The 16,184-nt window shown below is 33.8% G+C and overlaps 1 protein-coding gene across 1 annotated transcript in view; it reads right to left on the reverse strand.

Annotated features, from left to right (window-relative positions):
• Window positions 1–16,184, reverse strand: part of ERBB4 (erb-b2 receptor tyrosine kinase 4) — a 529,970-nt gene that overhangs the window by 157,888 nt on the left and 355,898 nt on the right. Inside the window, exon 19 of the mRNA XM_032594121.1 lies at window positions 9,003–9,188. Coding sequence (XP_032450012.1) covers window positions 9,003–9,188 — 186 coding nt within the window. The remainder of the gene's footprint in view (window positions 1–9,002; window positions 9,189–16,184) is intronic.

Raw genomic sequence — 16,184 nt, forward strand, 5'->3', positions numbered from 1 at the left:
TAACATACTGACACATTTTACTGTTTTATTTAATTGTTATAAACACTCTATGAGCTAAATATTATTGTTCTAATGTTTAGATAAGTAAGTTCAGAGAGTTTAAAAAACTTGCCCAAAATTTTACAGTTATAGACTGGTAGTTGTCATTCGAAGCTAAATATTTGTAAGTCCAAAATCCATTTTCCTTAACCATTATAATCATAGTAGGGTCTCAAAGGAAATTTTCAATATTCATGAGTACAATACTAAATGAGTACAAATGATAAAAGGATATAATAAATGCATACAAATGAATAAAGAAATACATATATTCCTGTTCTGTAAAAACTTCTGATTTTTCAGATTAATATCAGTTTCTCCTATTTATTAATTTAAATTTTAAAAACATAGGTTTGCTTCATTTTATGCATACACAAGTAATCTCATTTAGCAAAATGGAAAATGGGTCTCCAGGTTCTCACAACTATGATTCAGAATTTAAACCCAGATTGTATTTCTCTACGGTTCATGTTCTTTCTGTTATACTATGCTGTCTTTCTGTAAAAGCCATGTCTAAATTAATTTTGATGCTAATAAATATTAAATAATGTATAATTTTATAAATATTATAATAACTTTTTAAGCACTAAAGCTTCAGTAGTAAATGTGCAAAGTCAATCTACGATCTTATTTAACCTCACAACAGCTGGACAAATGGAGGCTGTTGCCCATTTTATAGATGAGGAAACAGATTTAGACACAGTAAGGAACTTGCCTAAGTCATACAGATGATAAGTGGTAGAACTAAAAGAGGAGCACAACACTACTTCCTTCTAAATTCTTCCCTAAAATACCAATGGGTGGCACCGTTTCTCATCTCTTACCATACGAGGTGATGTTTTTTGTCTACTTGGTTTTTGTATCTACCTTCCCCAAGAGAATATAAAAGTCATGACAGAGGGGCTTATAGTTGTTGCTCTTGCTTGAAACCTCTGATCTTGGGATGGTAACTACTACATCATAACTTGATATTATGTTAAATGAATAAATAAATGAATCTTTCCTAAAGACCACAGATATTCTCCCTTGTGATTTAAATCTCAAATGTCTAATGAAAACATAGATCTAAACAATAGACAGAGACCTTGAAAATATTCACTTATCAGGCTGCTTCTTTAGTGGGGAAAAATTGAATGATGTATCTTCATGAGATAATCAATGACTTGGACATTATTTTTCATACTTGGACTAGTTTGCAACATGACCCTGGGAAAGTCACTGAAGGTATATACTCTGAATAAAATTTTACCATTGACTCAGATTCATGCTACTGTATTTCTCTAAAGATCTAATGATAATTTATTAGAATATATAATGCATTTAAAGTTATATAATAGCAGTAAAAATGATATATTAAATAAGATATAAGATGTAAATGTAAATTATTAAGAAGATAAATACATAGGCTGTCCTTGTCTTTCTCAAAATGTGGCTATATGACTAGAAAAAAATAATCTCTATTTTCATTTAAACTGGGAATTGTTATTAAATGAGGTTTGGCTATGACACCAACACCATGGCTTCTAATTCTAATATGTCCCTTCTACTCCATCTTTGTAAAATATAATAATTTTGCTATGTTAAAACATACCTTCCAAATCTATTCATTCAATTGACATTCACAAACTTCTAAAAAGTGTTAAAAGTCATAATTATATTATTAAATATAATAAGTACCAATTATCTTTCCTAGAAGGTTAGTAGTGTTCTGTTTCTTCTCTAGACTATTTACTATTTCAAAATTTTATATATTAGTATATATATATAATACATTTATATAATATATACAATACACATATATAATGTATACATGTATAGTGACTGAGGTCGTATCTACATATAGACTTTGGCCTTGACCACAAACAAAGCAGAAATTTTGGTGCCCAGTTCATGCATTTAACTGACATCAGACATTCAGATTTGAATCTAATTTAATTCGTAAAGAGAAAATGGCTGGATCCAATGGTAAAATTACAGTTTTCCTATCACTCTGTGTAGCTACTGTGAGCAGAAAAATGGAAAAGAGGAAAGAAAGAAAGAAAGAAAATGAAGATTCTGCTCATGTAACACATTCAAACCCGAAGACTTTGTATCTGGGTGTGGAAGAGGAATTAATTTCTTAACACAGAAATCTACTCTTTTCCATCATTGTGAACTGTTTTTGAACTGAGAGAGGTTCTTCTCTCCACTTTGTGCCTCACACTAACTCCTACTCTGGCACGAAGTATAAATTAAACTAAGGTACACAGATACTTTTTAATGGCCACAAAAAGTCAGGTTTCACAGTAGAATTCTCATTAGCTTGAAACAGGAATATGATATGACACGAAAAGTAAATCAGGGATAAAGTAGAGTGTGAAATTTAAAAAAAACCTACAGTTTAATTAAGAAAATATATTAAATTAACCTAAAATTATACTGACCTTTAAATGATACAGTGTTCTTCAAAAATATAAATGCTGGAATCAATCTATTTATAAAAATACAACTTAAAGAGTCTTAGAGGCAAAAATCTAAATTATTTTGCTTAAACATATTAGGTCAATTTTTTATTTAAAATATTGAGTGACTTTTATTTCTATTTTCTTTCAGAAGAATTTTAAGGATGGTACAATTTATGAATTAATCAGGCAATGAATTATCTTGTAGTTTATAGTGGACCACTGACATGTGTTTTTAGAATTATCTCTTTAACTAGTTTCAGTGGTAAACTACTGAAAAAAAAGAGCCCTTGAGACCCTACATCTGAATTGAACTGAAATTTAGAACACAGTAGCAACATCAACAAAAATATTTCAAATAAGCTTTTCTTTAGAAAGTAGTCAGGAGCTAAAATTTGTGCAGCAACAGGAAGTCAAACCAATGTTAACCTTTTCTAGCTTGAGATTGAAAAGTTAGAATTTTCTCTTTATTCCTCTTCAATAACGGACTATCTTATTCAAAATACCCCAAAACTCAACTCTTTGCCAGTTCCCTGATAGTTTCCATGTTTTCAATGTTACCAATAATCCAATTTTCTAACATGAAAATTAGAGGTCATAATAACAGCAAATACAGCACAGCATCTTAGGAATCTGTGCAAAAAAAAACACACGAGGATAGGGGACTCAGGTCCTTTTTTCCAAAAATAAGAAATACTAAATATTAAACATAGGATTCTCTCCTCCTATCCCCAGCATCATCTAAGAACAAATGCTAAGTCTTTTATAGCTGAGATTCAAAAATAGAGTATTTTCAAAATAACATCATTAAGGCATTCTAACTATGAATGTAAGTGCCTTTCCTTATTGCCTTCATATCAAATATATTCAAAATAACACAGAATGTACATTCTTACTGTATGCTACACAGTGTTTTAAGCAGAGAATATTACCTTATTCTCATAATTACTCCATTAAATAACTACTTTTATTATCCCCATTTTCAGGAGACTCAAGAGATTAACTTATTTAAGGCCACACAGCTGACAAGTGGTGGGTCTGGAAATAGAACCCATTCAGACTGGTTCTAGAGTCTGTATGCTCAACACAAGATAGTGCCAAATTACACATTTTAAATTCCTAATTTTGTGGCTCCTGGATGGCTCAGTCAGTTAAGCGTCCAACTCTTGACTTCTGGCTCAGGCCGTGACTTCACAGTTCATGGGTTTAAGCCCCACATCAGGTCCTGGGCTGAAGGCTCAGAGCCTGTTTGTGATTCTCTCTCTCTCTCTGTCTCTCTCTCTCTCTGTCTCTCTCTCTCTCACTCTGTCTCTGCACCCCCGCCTTATGTGCACTTTCTCTCAAAACAAATGAATAAACTTATTTTTTTTTAAATCCTAATTTATAGTGGTACTTGTGATCAGTATCTACACTGCATAATTGTTCACAGAACAGTTGAGCTTGCTTTATCAAAATAACTTATAATTAAAACATTGGTTCAAAAAAATCCCCCAAAGTTGAAAGACTATCTAGTTCTTTCCCAGAAAATGTAACATACATGCTGATGAGAAGGCAATAAAAAAAAATTCTCATGAAGACAATGAAAAGTATTATTCATGATAGAACCTTTTCTTTTATGGGATTAATGATGAGTCTCATGGTGTCAGATGTCTTGCTCCTTGATGCTCTCCATATTCAGAAGTGCTGTTGAGGACAGCAAGCAGCTTTAAGCTGCAGTGATGTGTATGTGTTTGGAGAGGCAGGTGCTGAATGGCTTAAAGACCTTGCTCAGGCACCAGAGTTCCCTGGTTAGAACACAGGCATTTCAACCTACCGTTTTTTCCATTAGGAGTTAACTTCCCCTATTTTCCTCATCTATAAATTGGGAGAATAATGAGCCATACCTACTAGAGTTTCAGTAAATATTCAATAGCACAATGTGCCTAAAGCACCAAGCAGATGCCAAGTGTATAAGACATGCTTTATCCACATAGACTCAGTCATTATTGGTGTTACCAGGAAGTTCCGTCATTCTAAACTCACATACACTTTTGAGAGTCTGCTAAGCTGTCTTAAAAACTGCTTGCCCAACATGTTAGCAACAAGTATGAAAGAAGGGATTCTCATCATTATTTCTATCCTGGATTCATAAAGCACCAGGAAGGCATATGGTATTATATAAACATTAAATAATAATATATCCTGCTCTGCTTCCAAATTAAATCAAGTTCCAAATACAGCATTTGCAAAGTTAATATGGCTACCTATAAGAGTCAAACAATTTTGGTGTTTAAATTTCTGTCTCCTGTGACATAAAGTTTTGTAGAATGACATACCAAAGGAAAAATGGAAAGAAAACTGGGAATAGGGGTAAAATTTGTTAAAATTATTTTCTCCCTTATATACAAAAACACAGATTAGTTGTTCAACTATTTATGTGTTAGCTGTGTGCATTTAATCAAGTAACTTACATTCTCTGCGATTTTATCTGTGAAATGAAAATCATGATACTTACTTCATAGGTTTGTGATGAGACAAATTAATTAATGAATAAAATATAGAGTAGTGGTTTACACAGAGTAAGAGCTGCTTGATGTTAGCTATAATTATTATTTTCCTATGTATTGTTGTATTTTCTACAGGTATGTTATAACACAAATATATATAAGTTACTTTACAGTTTTACCCCCAACCCCCCCAACTTTATCAGTGAAAAAAACTAAGTGGGTATTTAAGTAATTATGATGCTATCTTACTTTCCTGAGCCACTCTTGGTAAGAATTGAAAGCAAGGAAGACAAAGCCTCTAAGTTACAGGAATAACTATTTGTGAAATACTTGTGTTTACTCAGACCATATTACTCATATTTTACAGAAATTTTTAAAACAATTCTCTGTTTTGAGGCTTTCAACCTATACGTAATAAAAACAGATTGCTTTTAAGCACTTCATGTTCTAGGAGCTGAGCCAAGGAAGTTGCATTGGACTATTTTATTTAATCTTTGCAAGCCACTATGAGGAAGTATATTAATTTTTTATTGCTGTATCTAATTACCACAGATTTAATGGCTTAAAACAATACAAATTTATTTTCTTACAGTTGTGGATGTCAGAAGTCCTGAATTGGTTTGTAAACTGGAATAAAATCAAGATGTGGCAGGCCTGAACATTGTAGGGAGAATCTATTTCCTTTCTAGAGGTAGAATCTATTTCCCAGCACCCTGTCTTCAAAGCACATCACTCCAGCTTTGCTCCCATCTTTATATCTTCACTTACTCTGATCCTTCTGCCTCCCACTTATAAGAATTCTTAGATTACATTGGGCCCACCTTGGTGATCCAGGATAATCTCTTCATCTCAAAATCCTTAATTTAATAACATTCACAATTCTCTTCTAACATGTGAAGTAACATATTCACAGATGCCGTGGATGGGATATAACATATTTCAGGGTAGGGAGTTTCAGCCTACCAGAAGTAGATACAATTATGCTCATTTTGCAAATAAGAAAAAAAGGTAGTACTGAGAACAAACTGAGGGCTGATGGGGGGTGGGAGGGAGTGGAGGGTGGGTGATGGGTATTGAAGAGGGCACCTGTTGGGATGAGCACTGGGTGTTGTATGGAAACCAATTTGACAATAAATTTCATATATTAAAAAAAAAGTGGGTACCATCATATTAATGCAGGTCCTTCAGATCCTAATGCTGTTTCCACTATACAATTGTGCCCCCAAAGTAGAAAAAAAAAAGATGAAGGAAGGGTTCTCTCTTTATGGGTTTTTCCCATAAAGATTTTTTCAAATTCTTCATGAGTTAAAAGTATTTATTAAATGTTTATTGAATGGCTACTATACCAATTTTCGGTGCTGGGAAGAAATATGAATCAGACTGAGTCAGCAGCTAGGTCATTACAAATTTTCCCATATATTTAAATACCCAAAACTCTTCACTCTATATTGAGAGTCGCAACCAAATTCAACCACCTAGTCGAAAGCTCCGGTTTCATGTTGTATAAACCTTTGCAATTTGCCATGTCTGGAACTGAACTCTCAAATTTTTTTCTACAATTATGTTCAAATCTCAGCCTTCACCAGCTCAGGAAAGAGCACCACCATACACCCCAACAACTTATCATATTCAGAAGCCTATATTTATCTAAAAAATACATCTTAATGCTATTTACTTCTCCTTACTTTCATTACCCCCAGACTTCTGACTGGTATCTTCATTTTCATTTTTGGATTGCCTTGATTTCAGCTCCATATATAAACTGGCAATGTCCCATTAGAATGTAAAATACTTCAATATCTACTGTTTTTATAATAAAATGCAAACCTTTCATGCTACACAGGGTTACCACATCCCTTGTTCTGTTTAACACATTTGTGTGTCTGTTGCCTTCACGTAACTAGTGACAGAGCCTTCTTTCACTCTTAAAAATGTCCCACCTGGATGATACATTACATGGTCACCATATCTATACAGCTCTTGTGGAATCTTTCCTCTGCCTAAATTTTCATCCCATAGCCAAATATTCTCCCTGAGGATTCAATGATGTCTACCTTAAATGTGCTCTGTAATTATTTTTCGTCAAAATGTGAACCCAAGCATTAAGTATATACTATATAATATACAATTGTTTTATCTGTTGGCTATTCTGGCCATTAGGGTATACAAAGACAACCAGGCCCATGTCCACGTTGTTTGCCCCTAGACAGTTCAGGCAGCATAGTATCTGATACATGGAAGGTGTCTATAGATGTTTATTAAAAGACTAATGACTAAAGAAACTTGCCATACAGTCAATCATATAAACTACATAGTATAAAACTTGAATAATAAAAATGTGTTCAAGATACCAATGACCAAACAAATGCAGAAATTGTTTCTGTTTGGAGAAAAAGGTTGAGTAGGGAAGGTTCTGTAAGCAGAGGAACCCAATCAGCATTGATGGATGAAAGGACCATCGTATGTGATCAAGAAGCTATGAGGAAAGATTTCTAAGCAGAAAGGATGGCATTCACAAAGGCAAAATGGTTTAAAACAGTGCAATTATTCAGGGAACTCAAATTAGTTTCTATTATTAGAGTGTACAGCTTTGCATAAATGATATATTGATGTCATGAATCTCTAAGGACAAAACCTAAATTATGAAGAATACTTCAGGAAACATAGAAAACAGCAAAGAAATTTGAAACTTAGTTTTATTCTCATTTATACTGCTAGAATGATTTGAGAATTTCTATTGCATGTTTAGCTCACCGTATAATTTATTGGAGTTCTTAGGTAAGTAAATCAATTTTTGAAGAGTTGTGTTTCAAACTTCATTACTGTAAAAAATTCTCTAAGTTGTCAGTTCAACATGTAATAGTAACAAAAATATAATACATGGTCCATAATGAAACTATAATGGAATTTATGGTATGAAAACTAAACTGGACTTTCCCCTTAGATAATTTTTGGAATTTTAAGAATTACCTCAAATTTCTACTCTAGGAAATGAATTTTTATTCATTCATAGGCTGTAAAAAGAAATAGACTAGAATTACTAAATTAACACTTTGGCATCTATCTAATACAAATGCAAAGATGAACACATCTATAGAATTAACTGAACATTAGGTCAATTTGTGATGTAAATAGAGGTTTAAATAGAGAATTAAAACTCATTTCACATCTATTTATCCCGGAGAAAATTTTCAAGAAATATTCTTGGTATAGGTGATCATAAATGGGTTATTTGAATGTGAAACATGGACACCAGAAATTTCACACCAGTGGACTGCAAGGCATAAATGCTTTGTTTGGTTTCTAGAACACTTCAGCAGTTTGAGCCAAGATTTAAATTTGGAGAAGTCACATAAAAAAAAATCCAGAATTTTGGCCCCTTGGAAACACTGGAAGAACACATACAATGGTGGAAAAAACCATAGTCCTTTCAGAGGGCAATGGTGTTCTCTAGGTCACCACAGAGCCCCCACCCCATCACCTCAGGTCCTGAGATCCATGCCACTTCCATATGCATGTTACATGCCCGAGATGGTGTGCCAGGCTGAAAAACCTCAACCATTAAAGACTAACTGAGAATTATCAAAATGTCTAGGAGGATATTTAGAACTTGATCATTTCTAATATTGAGAATTAAATGTACATACTATCGTAATAAAATTGTCTAAAATGGGATAATTCTTATATTCAATCTTTTCTTTCTTGGATTTTGTTTGTTAATTAAACTATATCAAAACAAACAAAAAGCTAAACAAATTTGGTAGAACATTTTTTTTCTTCTGATCAGTAATCTATTTGTTTTGGCATCTGGTTAACACAACACAAATAGCAGTAAAAATTCCCCAAATATATAAGTATATCATGTGTTTGATCTGTGATTTGAATGCAAATACTTCCCTACATCTTTCAATATAGCACAAGTAATTTGTTTTATTTAAATATACTGAAAGACTTGACATATTTTCAGTATCCATACTATTCTAGATTAGGAGATAAGAGAGGAGAGTCATTTCCATCAAAAGTGATGGGAACTTACCTTAGCTATTTGGACACACCAGTTAAGCAGTAGCTGGGATCCAATGTTATCCTTATGTTCATGGACATAATCCAACAGGCAGCCATGGGGCATAAGCTGTGTAACCAGTTGAATGGTTGGGCTCAGACACACACCCAATAACCGGACTAAGTGTGGATGGTCCATACTTGCCATGATCAAAGCTTCCTATTAAAAAAAAAAATTAAATGTAATTTCAACTCAAATTCCTTTATAGCACTCACTACATTAATGGTGCTGATAGTAATTTTGAAAATGTACTCTCATTCAATGGAATCCATTAAAAATGAAAAGGCATTATTATTGCAGCTATTATATTTTTAAAGTGATTTAATTCAAGTAAATTTAAGTGAAAAAACAAGGACTATACATTTATTAAGATGGACAATGTTATAAAATTAAATGAATATAAAATTACTATTAGTGTTTTGTCTTTTGTAGTATGAACAATATTTGATTTTATTTACTGCTAAGTAAGTTGATATTGAATCTTGACTTATACCATGGATTTTTAACTTTTGATCTTGGTTCTGGAGTACAATACTCCATACGAATGTAATTATTTGTACATAGTACAAGGTGAACCAAAGGTAAGTCATCTGTTATTAGTGTGGAGTCAGATAGAATACACAGGTATAATTATTAAATTAAAAATATCAAAACTTAAACAATTACAAGCACTATGCCCATTGGGGATTTATGTAGAAAAATAAACCTTTAAATTTGCTCCATACATTTGCCTTTATTCAATTCTACTTCATTTCCAAATTTATAAGTCATGTATTAGTTATAGAATCATAAAATATAATAGCTGAGTGAGACTATGAAACTTGTCTACTCCAACTTTATCATTTCATGAAATGAGAAAATAGCTCTAATTTCTTTATCATAATCATGTCATTTTTGTTTAATGAAGATTGGACATATGATAGTCATTTAGTGCATCTTAAAGTTACTCTCCAATAAAGTTATTTTAAGTATCTTTACTACAATTTAAAACAAATAGGACCTTCCATGCATGTGCACACACACATGCACACACACACACACAAGGGGGATGGCACAGATGTGACAATTTATTATCAATTAGTGTACCTACTTTGAGGCTATGAGAATGTTTATATTAGCATTTTTGTATATCTTCTGTGCCTTTGAAATTTTTCAAGACTAAAAATGGAGGACAGGAAGCTCTACTGATCTATTATTTAAGATGACATGGAAAATCGAATAAACAAATTATTTCCATTTCCTCTCATTTCCACTACATTAACAATAAGGGCATTAATAAAGAGGCAGAAACCAACAATCATAGAAAGGAGGCAATAAAGATAGAATACAGAGTAGAATGTGGCTTAATAGTAGTAACTAAATTAACAGACATAAGACATCCGAAGCTTAATGTAGCAGGTAGGGAAACTGAGAAGAAATCCAATATACACCACGTGTGTCAACACCAAAGGCTCAAGTAGTGTTAGTGCCTCAAATCTGTGCAAGTGGAACAGGGAGGAGAAACTGACTTCAGTAGGACCGTTTCAAAGTGTATTTTGGAGGCACTTCAGACGGCAGATCTCCTCCTCCCTTTCATCTTTGGGAGAAGCTAAATCAAAAGGATTGTGGACAAAAAAAAAAAAAAAAAAAAAAAAGATTGTGGACTACGGCTATTAGGCAAAATAGAAAGAGAAGTACTCTGGTGAAAATAATAAGATTATGTAAATTTATATATAGGGAAAATTGGGGCCACTTCTAGTTCCTTTTCCCAAATGGAGCTGTGACTTCGAAATTCTGAAAGTTAAATTGTTTAAACCTCAAATTCCAAAGCCAGCAAAAATTCAACCAAGGGAGTGGATATATACACATGTTCAGCCATGCTTGTTCTTAAAGAAACTTCTCTCAGATGCCTCCTTTCTCCGTTAGCTGTGCTCACTAAATAAGAGGGAGCAATTAAAAGAGTACATTGAATTAAGGAAACAGAATAACGACAGTGAAGGGATATTCCAGAATAAAAGCTGTTCAAGAGACCGAGATAGCAGTCAGTCCAGACTTGAGTGGGCATATTGCTCTGGAAAAGGTGATCCAAGAAGATGGAGATGATAGAATACCTAATGACTTTAAAATACATTAAGAGCATATATATTTATCAGAAACCGAAATTCAAATTAGTGATCAATGCACAGAAAACTAAGCAAAAATAAAATGAAGCAATTGATTTGGTAAAACACAAAGATATCCATTAAAAAGAAAATCATTGTACTCGCTATAGAGCATGGCAGGGAATAGTTGTAGAAACATAATGGCGTAAGTACAAATGCTGATATATGCAGACATCATATAACTATATTGAAAAATGAAGGGAAGGGAGGTGTACCTCTGCAAGGGGGTGATAGGAAGAAAGTGAAAGGTACATTCCTGTTGTTCCTAGTGACAAGTTAGCATATGATGCATAAAATGGAAAAATCAAGAGTTGACAGTGTTAGCATATTATTTACATATAGAGTTAAGTGAAAAAATAAATTGCTGAGAAGCTGAAAGTGATTGTTTTGGGCTGTGGAAAATGAGTAGGAAAAGGAATGGAGGGTCACTCTAGACTTCTGTCTTTTACTATTCGCCTTGTAGAAGTATTTGACTTACTATTATTACTTTAAAGCTATTTGAGAAGACATTAACTTTAAAAAAATTTTTTTAATGTTTATTTATTTCTGAGACAGAAAGAGACAGAGCATGAGTGGGGGAGGGCCAGAGAGAGAGGGAGACACAGAATCTGAAGCAGGCTCCAGACTCTGAGCTGTCAGCACAGAGCTCGATGCGGGGCTCGAACTCACACACCATGAGATCATGACCGGAGCCGAAGTCAGTCATTCAACCGACTGAGCCACCCAGGCGCCCCAAGACATTATTAACTTTTAAACTCCACTGCTACTTTAGCGGTGTTGAATTCAGCTGAGTCTAAAGATGATTCACAATTACGTATATATCTGATGGAGTATATGAATTTACTGGATCTAGCTAGGTTCTTAGTCAAGTATAATGTTTCACTTTTATGAGTGAGGAACAGTGGGGCAGAATGGGCACCTGTCTTTGAGAAAGAAGATATATAAGGCCAAACAGAAAAAAAAAAGTAAGCTGATAAAATACTATCAGCCCAACTCAAAAGACTGTTTTGAGTCTTTGTGGGCAGAAGCAGAAATTGCTGTTTTCCAGATGGCTTCTGAGTAGATGCTGACATTCCTCCTTCCTCAGCAGCCCCAGGCAACCAGAAGCATAGAACAGGGGAGGACACCGGTTTCTATGCTTCCTTGCTGAGCCTGTCACCACAACAATGCCTTGAGGACTAGCAGCCCAGAGAGCACTGAGTAGTTTATAGGTACGTATGAGACACTCAGCAACTGCCCAAACTATTTGGGGAAATTTCTCTGGTGGCTGGAGTTTCTGCATAATGAGCAGGGCCAGAAATTTGAGTCATTACTATGAATATGGCCCCATCTGGGTCCAAAAAAGTAGAAACATTTTGGTTTCACTTACTGTATATTTTAAACATTTGAAACATTAGTAAACATTTGAAATAAAGGAAATCAATGTAGTTATAAGGAGAATACAGATAGGAATGTTAGCAAGTAATATTACCTATTATTTAATCCAGTATTGTTATTCATTAATTAAATATTAACATTAATGTTGAAAGTGTAAACCACAGGGTTCCTTCACTGAATTATGATATGCACACATATAAATATACACATATACACCAACAAATAAGCAGAACATGTAATCAAATTAAATAGCAAATTTAATCAAGCACAAAATTAGATATTATCTAATTACATTAAATTTATATTGATTGCATTTTCTCTATTTCTCTTCTAGTGGCTTTCAGTCTTTCATGAGCATGAGTTGCCTAGGTTTGTCATTACAAGTAGTTATCCTGGTCCCACTCCCAGATAATCCAGTCTAGAAATTGATCATAAAGCTGCATTTGTAGCAAGCTCTCCAGGTGAAGCTACTGTAGGAAATAGGGAAATTGAGGACCTCTGAAACATTGCCAAGAAATGTATCTAGAATCCATTGCAAAAGTAGTAACTTGCAACTGTGGTTTGATCCTCATTATAAGCCTAGTAGCAGTCAAAGGAGGCAGTGATTCTCAGCTATAAAAGGAGAAAACCAAGGCTGGGGGGCTTACTGCCTCAGGTCTTATGATAACTGGCAGATCAGGGTTAAGACTCCTGATTTCTGATTCTTAGTGCAGTGCTATTTCTTCTGATACTGTACTTTTAAATTTTCACTTCCATCAGCACCTCTCACTGTAGATGCTTATCTTGTTAAGAGGAAGACAGCTCCAAACACCTGATATCAGTCGTACCTGAAGAATTGGGTCAAATTATACCTAAGTTCCTGAAGAAACACTAAAATCAACCAACAAATTCGCACTAACAGGTAAACTGCCATTGCATACAATGCGCTTTCAGAAAGCATGAGGAAGACAATGATGAAGTTTAAGGTAAAAGAACAATTTCCAGGTTATTTTAGGCTTCTTTTTCAGGATAAAATATATAAACAATGTTTTTTTTCTTTTACAACTCAAGGAGTAATGATAATTTCATTCTACATATGCATGCAAAAAGTTTACATCAGAAGAGTGTAAAAAAGTCACATGAAAGTTTTCTTTTAAAAAAATCTATTAGTAAGTCCTGGCAAAAAAGCTGGGGTTGTATTAAGGAAAATTGCTCATCACACTACAAAGAGTATTTGAAACCAAATTGCAGAGTATTTGCATAATAGTTCTCTTTTTTTGAGAAAGAAAAGATGAACAAGACACTAATTGTAGGTTTTATTTTTTTCATAAAGGAAATAGCAGATGGCTTTTTTGGGGGATAGGAAAAGAGATAAAGAAAAGAGAATGTGGATTCATTTAGAGTGATGAGTGGGATAGAAAGGGAAAAAATTCCAATATTTTAATAATGGAGTGTTGGGCTTCAATAAATTGCTCTGTGTTGAAGTTAATAATGTCCCCTGTTACCTATCTCTGTGTGGGGCCTATGGAAGCAATTTTGGAATCTTTGCTGCTGTCACTAGAAAATGTCACCGAAGGCCACTGGAATAAATACAAGTTGACAGGTGCATTATCTATTTTTTCAGAAATAAAATTAGTTTCTGTCTTTGTTTTCCCTTTTGCTTTATAATTTTTTTTGTAGGTGAATTAGAGTTTTCTCATGGACAGAGGGGAAGAATGTAACAGGTGCTACAGTGAAAACTCTAAAGCAAGAACATTTTTCTTTATAATGAAGTCTGGTTTGAATAAGGACATTTTTTTAAACTATCAAGGGACGACCAGGGCATAGACAAAAAGCTCTGAAGCATGTGTGACATTATTTTCTTGCCTATGCTATTTGTATCTCTATTTGTGTCTGAAGGGAAGACATTTCTGTACAATAATAAAAGTAAGCAATACCATTTGTCATATTAAGGTATCATTTTGCCCAGCCTTCAGATGTTTATACCTTGCCACTTAAACTTGTTTTCTCACTCATGTTGGTTAGTGGTTTCACAAAAAGAAAAAAGGGAAAAAAAAAACATATGGCCAGTGAAAACTTACGGGCTATTTTTTTTTTTTTAATGTTAACTTCAGCCAAGCTTTCACTGTTTCATTATGTCTATGGACCATTACTTCAATACCCTCCAGCTGAAAATGGGTAAAATCTCATTGTATCAGGGATAAGGAAGATAAAAAGGAAGATGGAGGAAAAGAAAAGATAAACAATTAATGTAGACATAAAACCACGTTTAATGCAACAGTCAGCGGATTTGTGACTGCTTGGCACAAACTCCTGTCCTAAAGATAGTGAGGATGATGGTGATGAAGAAACCAGAGAAAATAATGATGACAGCAGTGATGAAAAATGAAATAAAATTATCGGTCCATAATAATGTTTTACAAACATGTATTGTTGCAGATGGTATCTAGATAATAAAATAAATGAAATCCACATCTGTTTCCTCAACACCTAAAATAAATACTAATTGACTTGTGTGAGTAGGTGAGTGGCAATTAGACAGAGTGAATTAATATGCCATTGAATCTAAGTTTGTCCACATTGCTCAATGGCCTCAGCACTCTTTTCTAATCTCTGCTATCATTTTTATAGTTTTATATTATTTTATCCTAATAAAAATTAGGATCCTTCTAACTTTTGCTGTCAAAATGTTCCATTTCCATACTCCACCATTCACCCATTGAGTAGCTGGATCTTAGATTTAGATATTACTTAACAGTGCTGCACAATGTAGAACTTCATGAATAATTCTATACTAGGTAGATTTCCACGTTCTGGCTGTTTCCTACCTTCCCGTACCCTTATTTACATTGAATTTCCCCTCATTCTTATTACATTTTCCTATCCCTTCCTTTGTTAGACATTTACTCATGTAAATGTATTTACATGACTTAAAAGTATTTATTGAGGACCTACAATGTGCTTGCCACTGTTACTGCAGTTGGGTCTGCAACACCATATCTATTCTCGTGAAGCTTTCACTCTACTGGGAGAGAAAGCCAATACACAGGAAAAACAAATAAATATAAAACAGATGTATAAGTAATTATAAATCATTGAAATGGTATGGACAAAATAAATAGAACATTGTAATAGATAATAGGATAGTGGTTGCAGAGCTACTTTAAATAAGGGTAGTCAGGAAATGTGTCCTGAGATCTGAATTATGAGAAGCAGCCAGGTAGACAAATATAAGAGCCTAAGAATCTGGCAAATTTGGGAAGCTCTGACAAGACTCAAGGGTCTGGAATTTAGCAAGAGTTGTGATAGCAATGAGATAAAATTAGAAATGCAAATAGGGGCCAGATCATGAAAGGTTTTGCAGTAGCGGGAAGAAGACTGGATTTAATCATAATTTTTTTCATGTCTGCTTTCTGTTATGCTTCATTTGCTCCTCTCTCAGCCTGAACTCCAGTGTTGACTATTGTAATAAAGCATTTACCATCATCATATATTTTTTCCCCTTCATATTCCCATTTTGCCACTCTTTGGCCAGAGGTAACTCCCACCATCTGAATTCTCAAACTTTCAAATGTTGTTAGAGAAAGGCATAAGTCCATGGAGATTTGTCCTCAATCTCCTCATTTTATCTTCTAAAAATAGTCCTTTGCTATATTTT

The sequence above is a fragment of the Lynx canadensis genome, chromosome C1, assembly GCF_007474595.2.
Source record: "Lynx canadensis isolate LIC74 chromosome C1, mLynCan4.pri.v2, whole genome shotgun sequence".
Lineage (NCBI taxonomy): Eukaryota > Metazoa > Chordata > Mammalia > Carnivora > Felidae > Lynx > Lynx canadensis.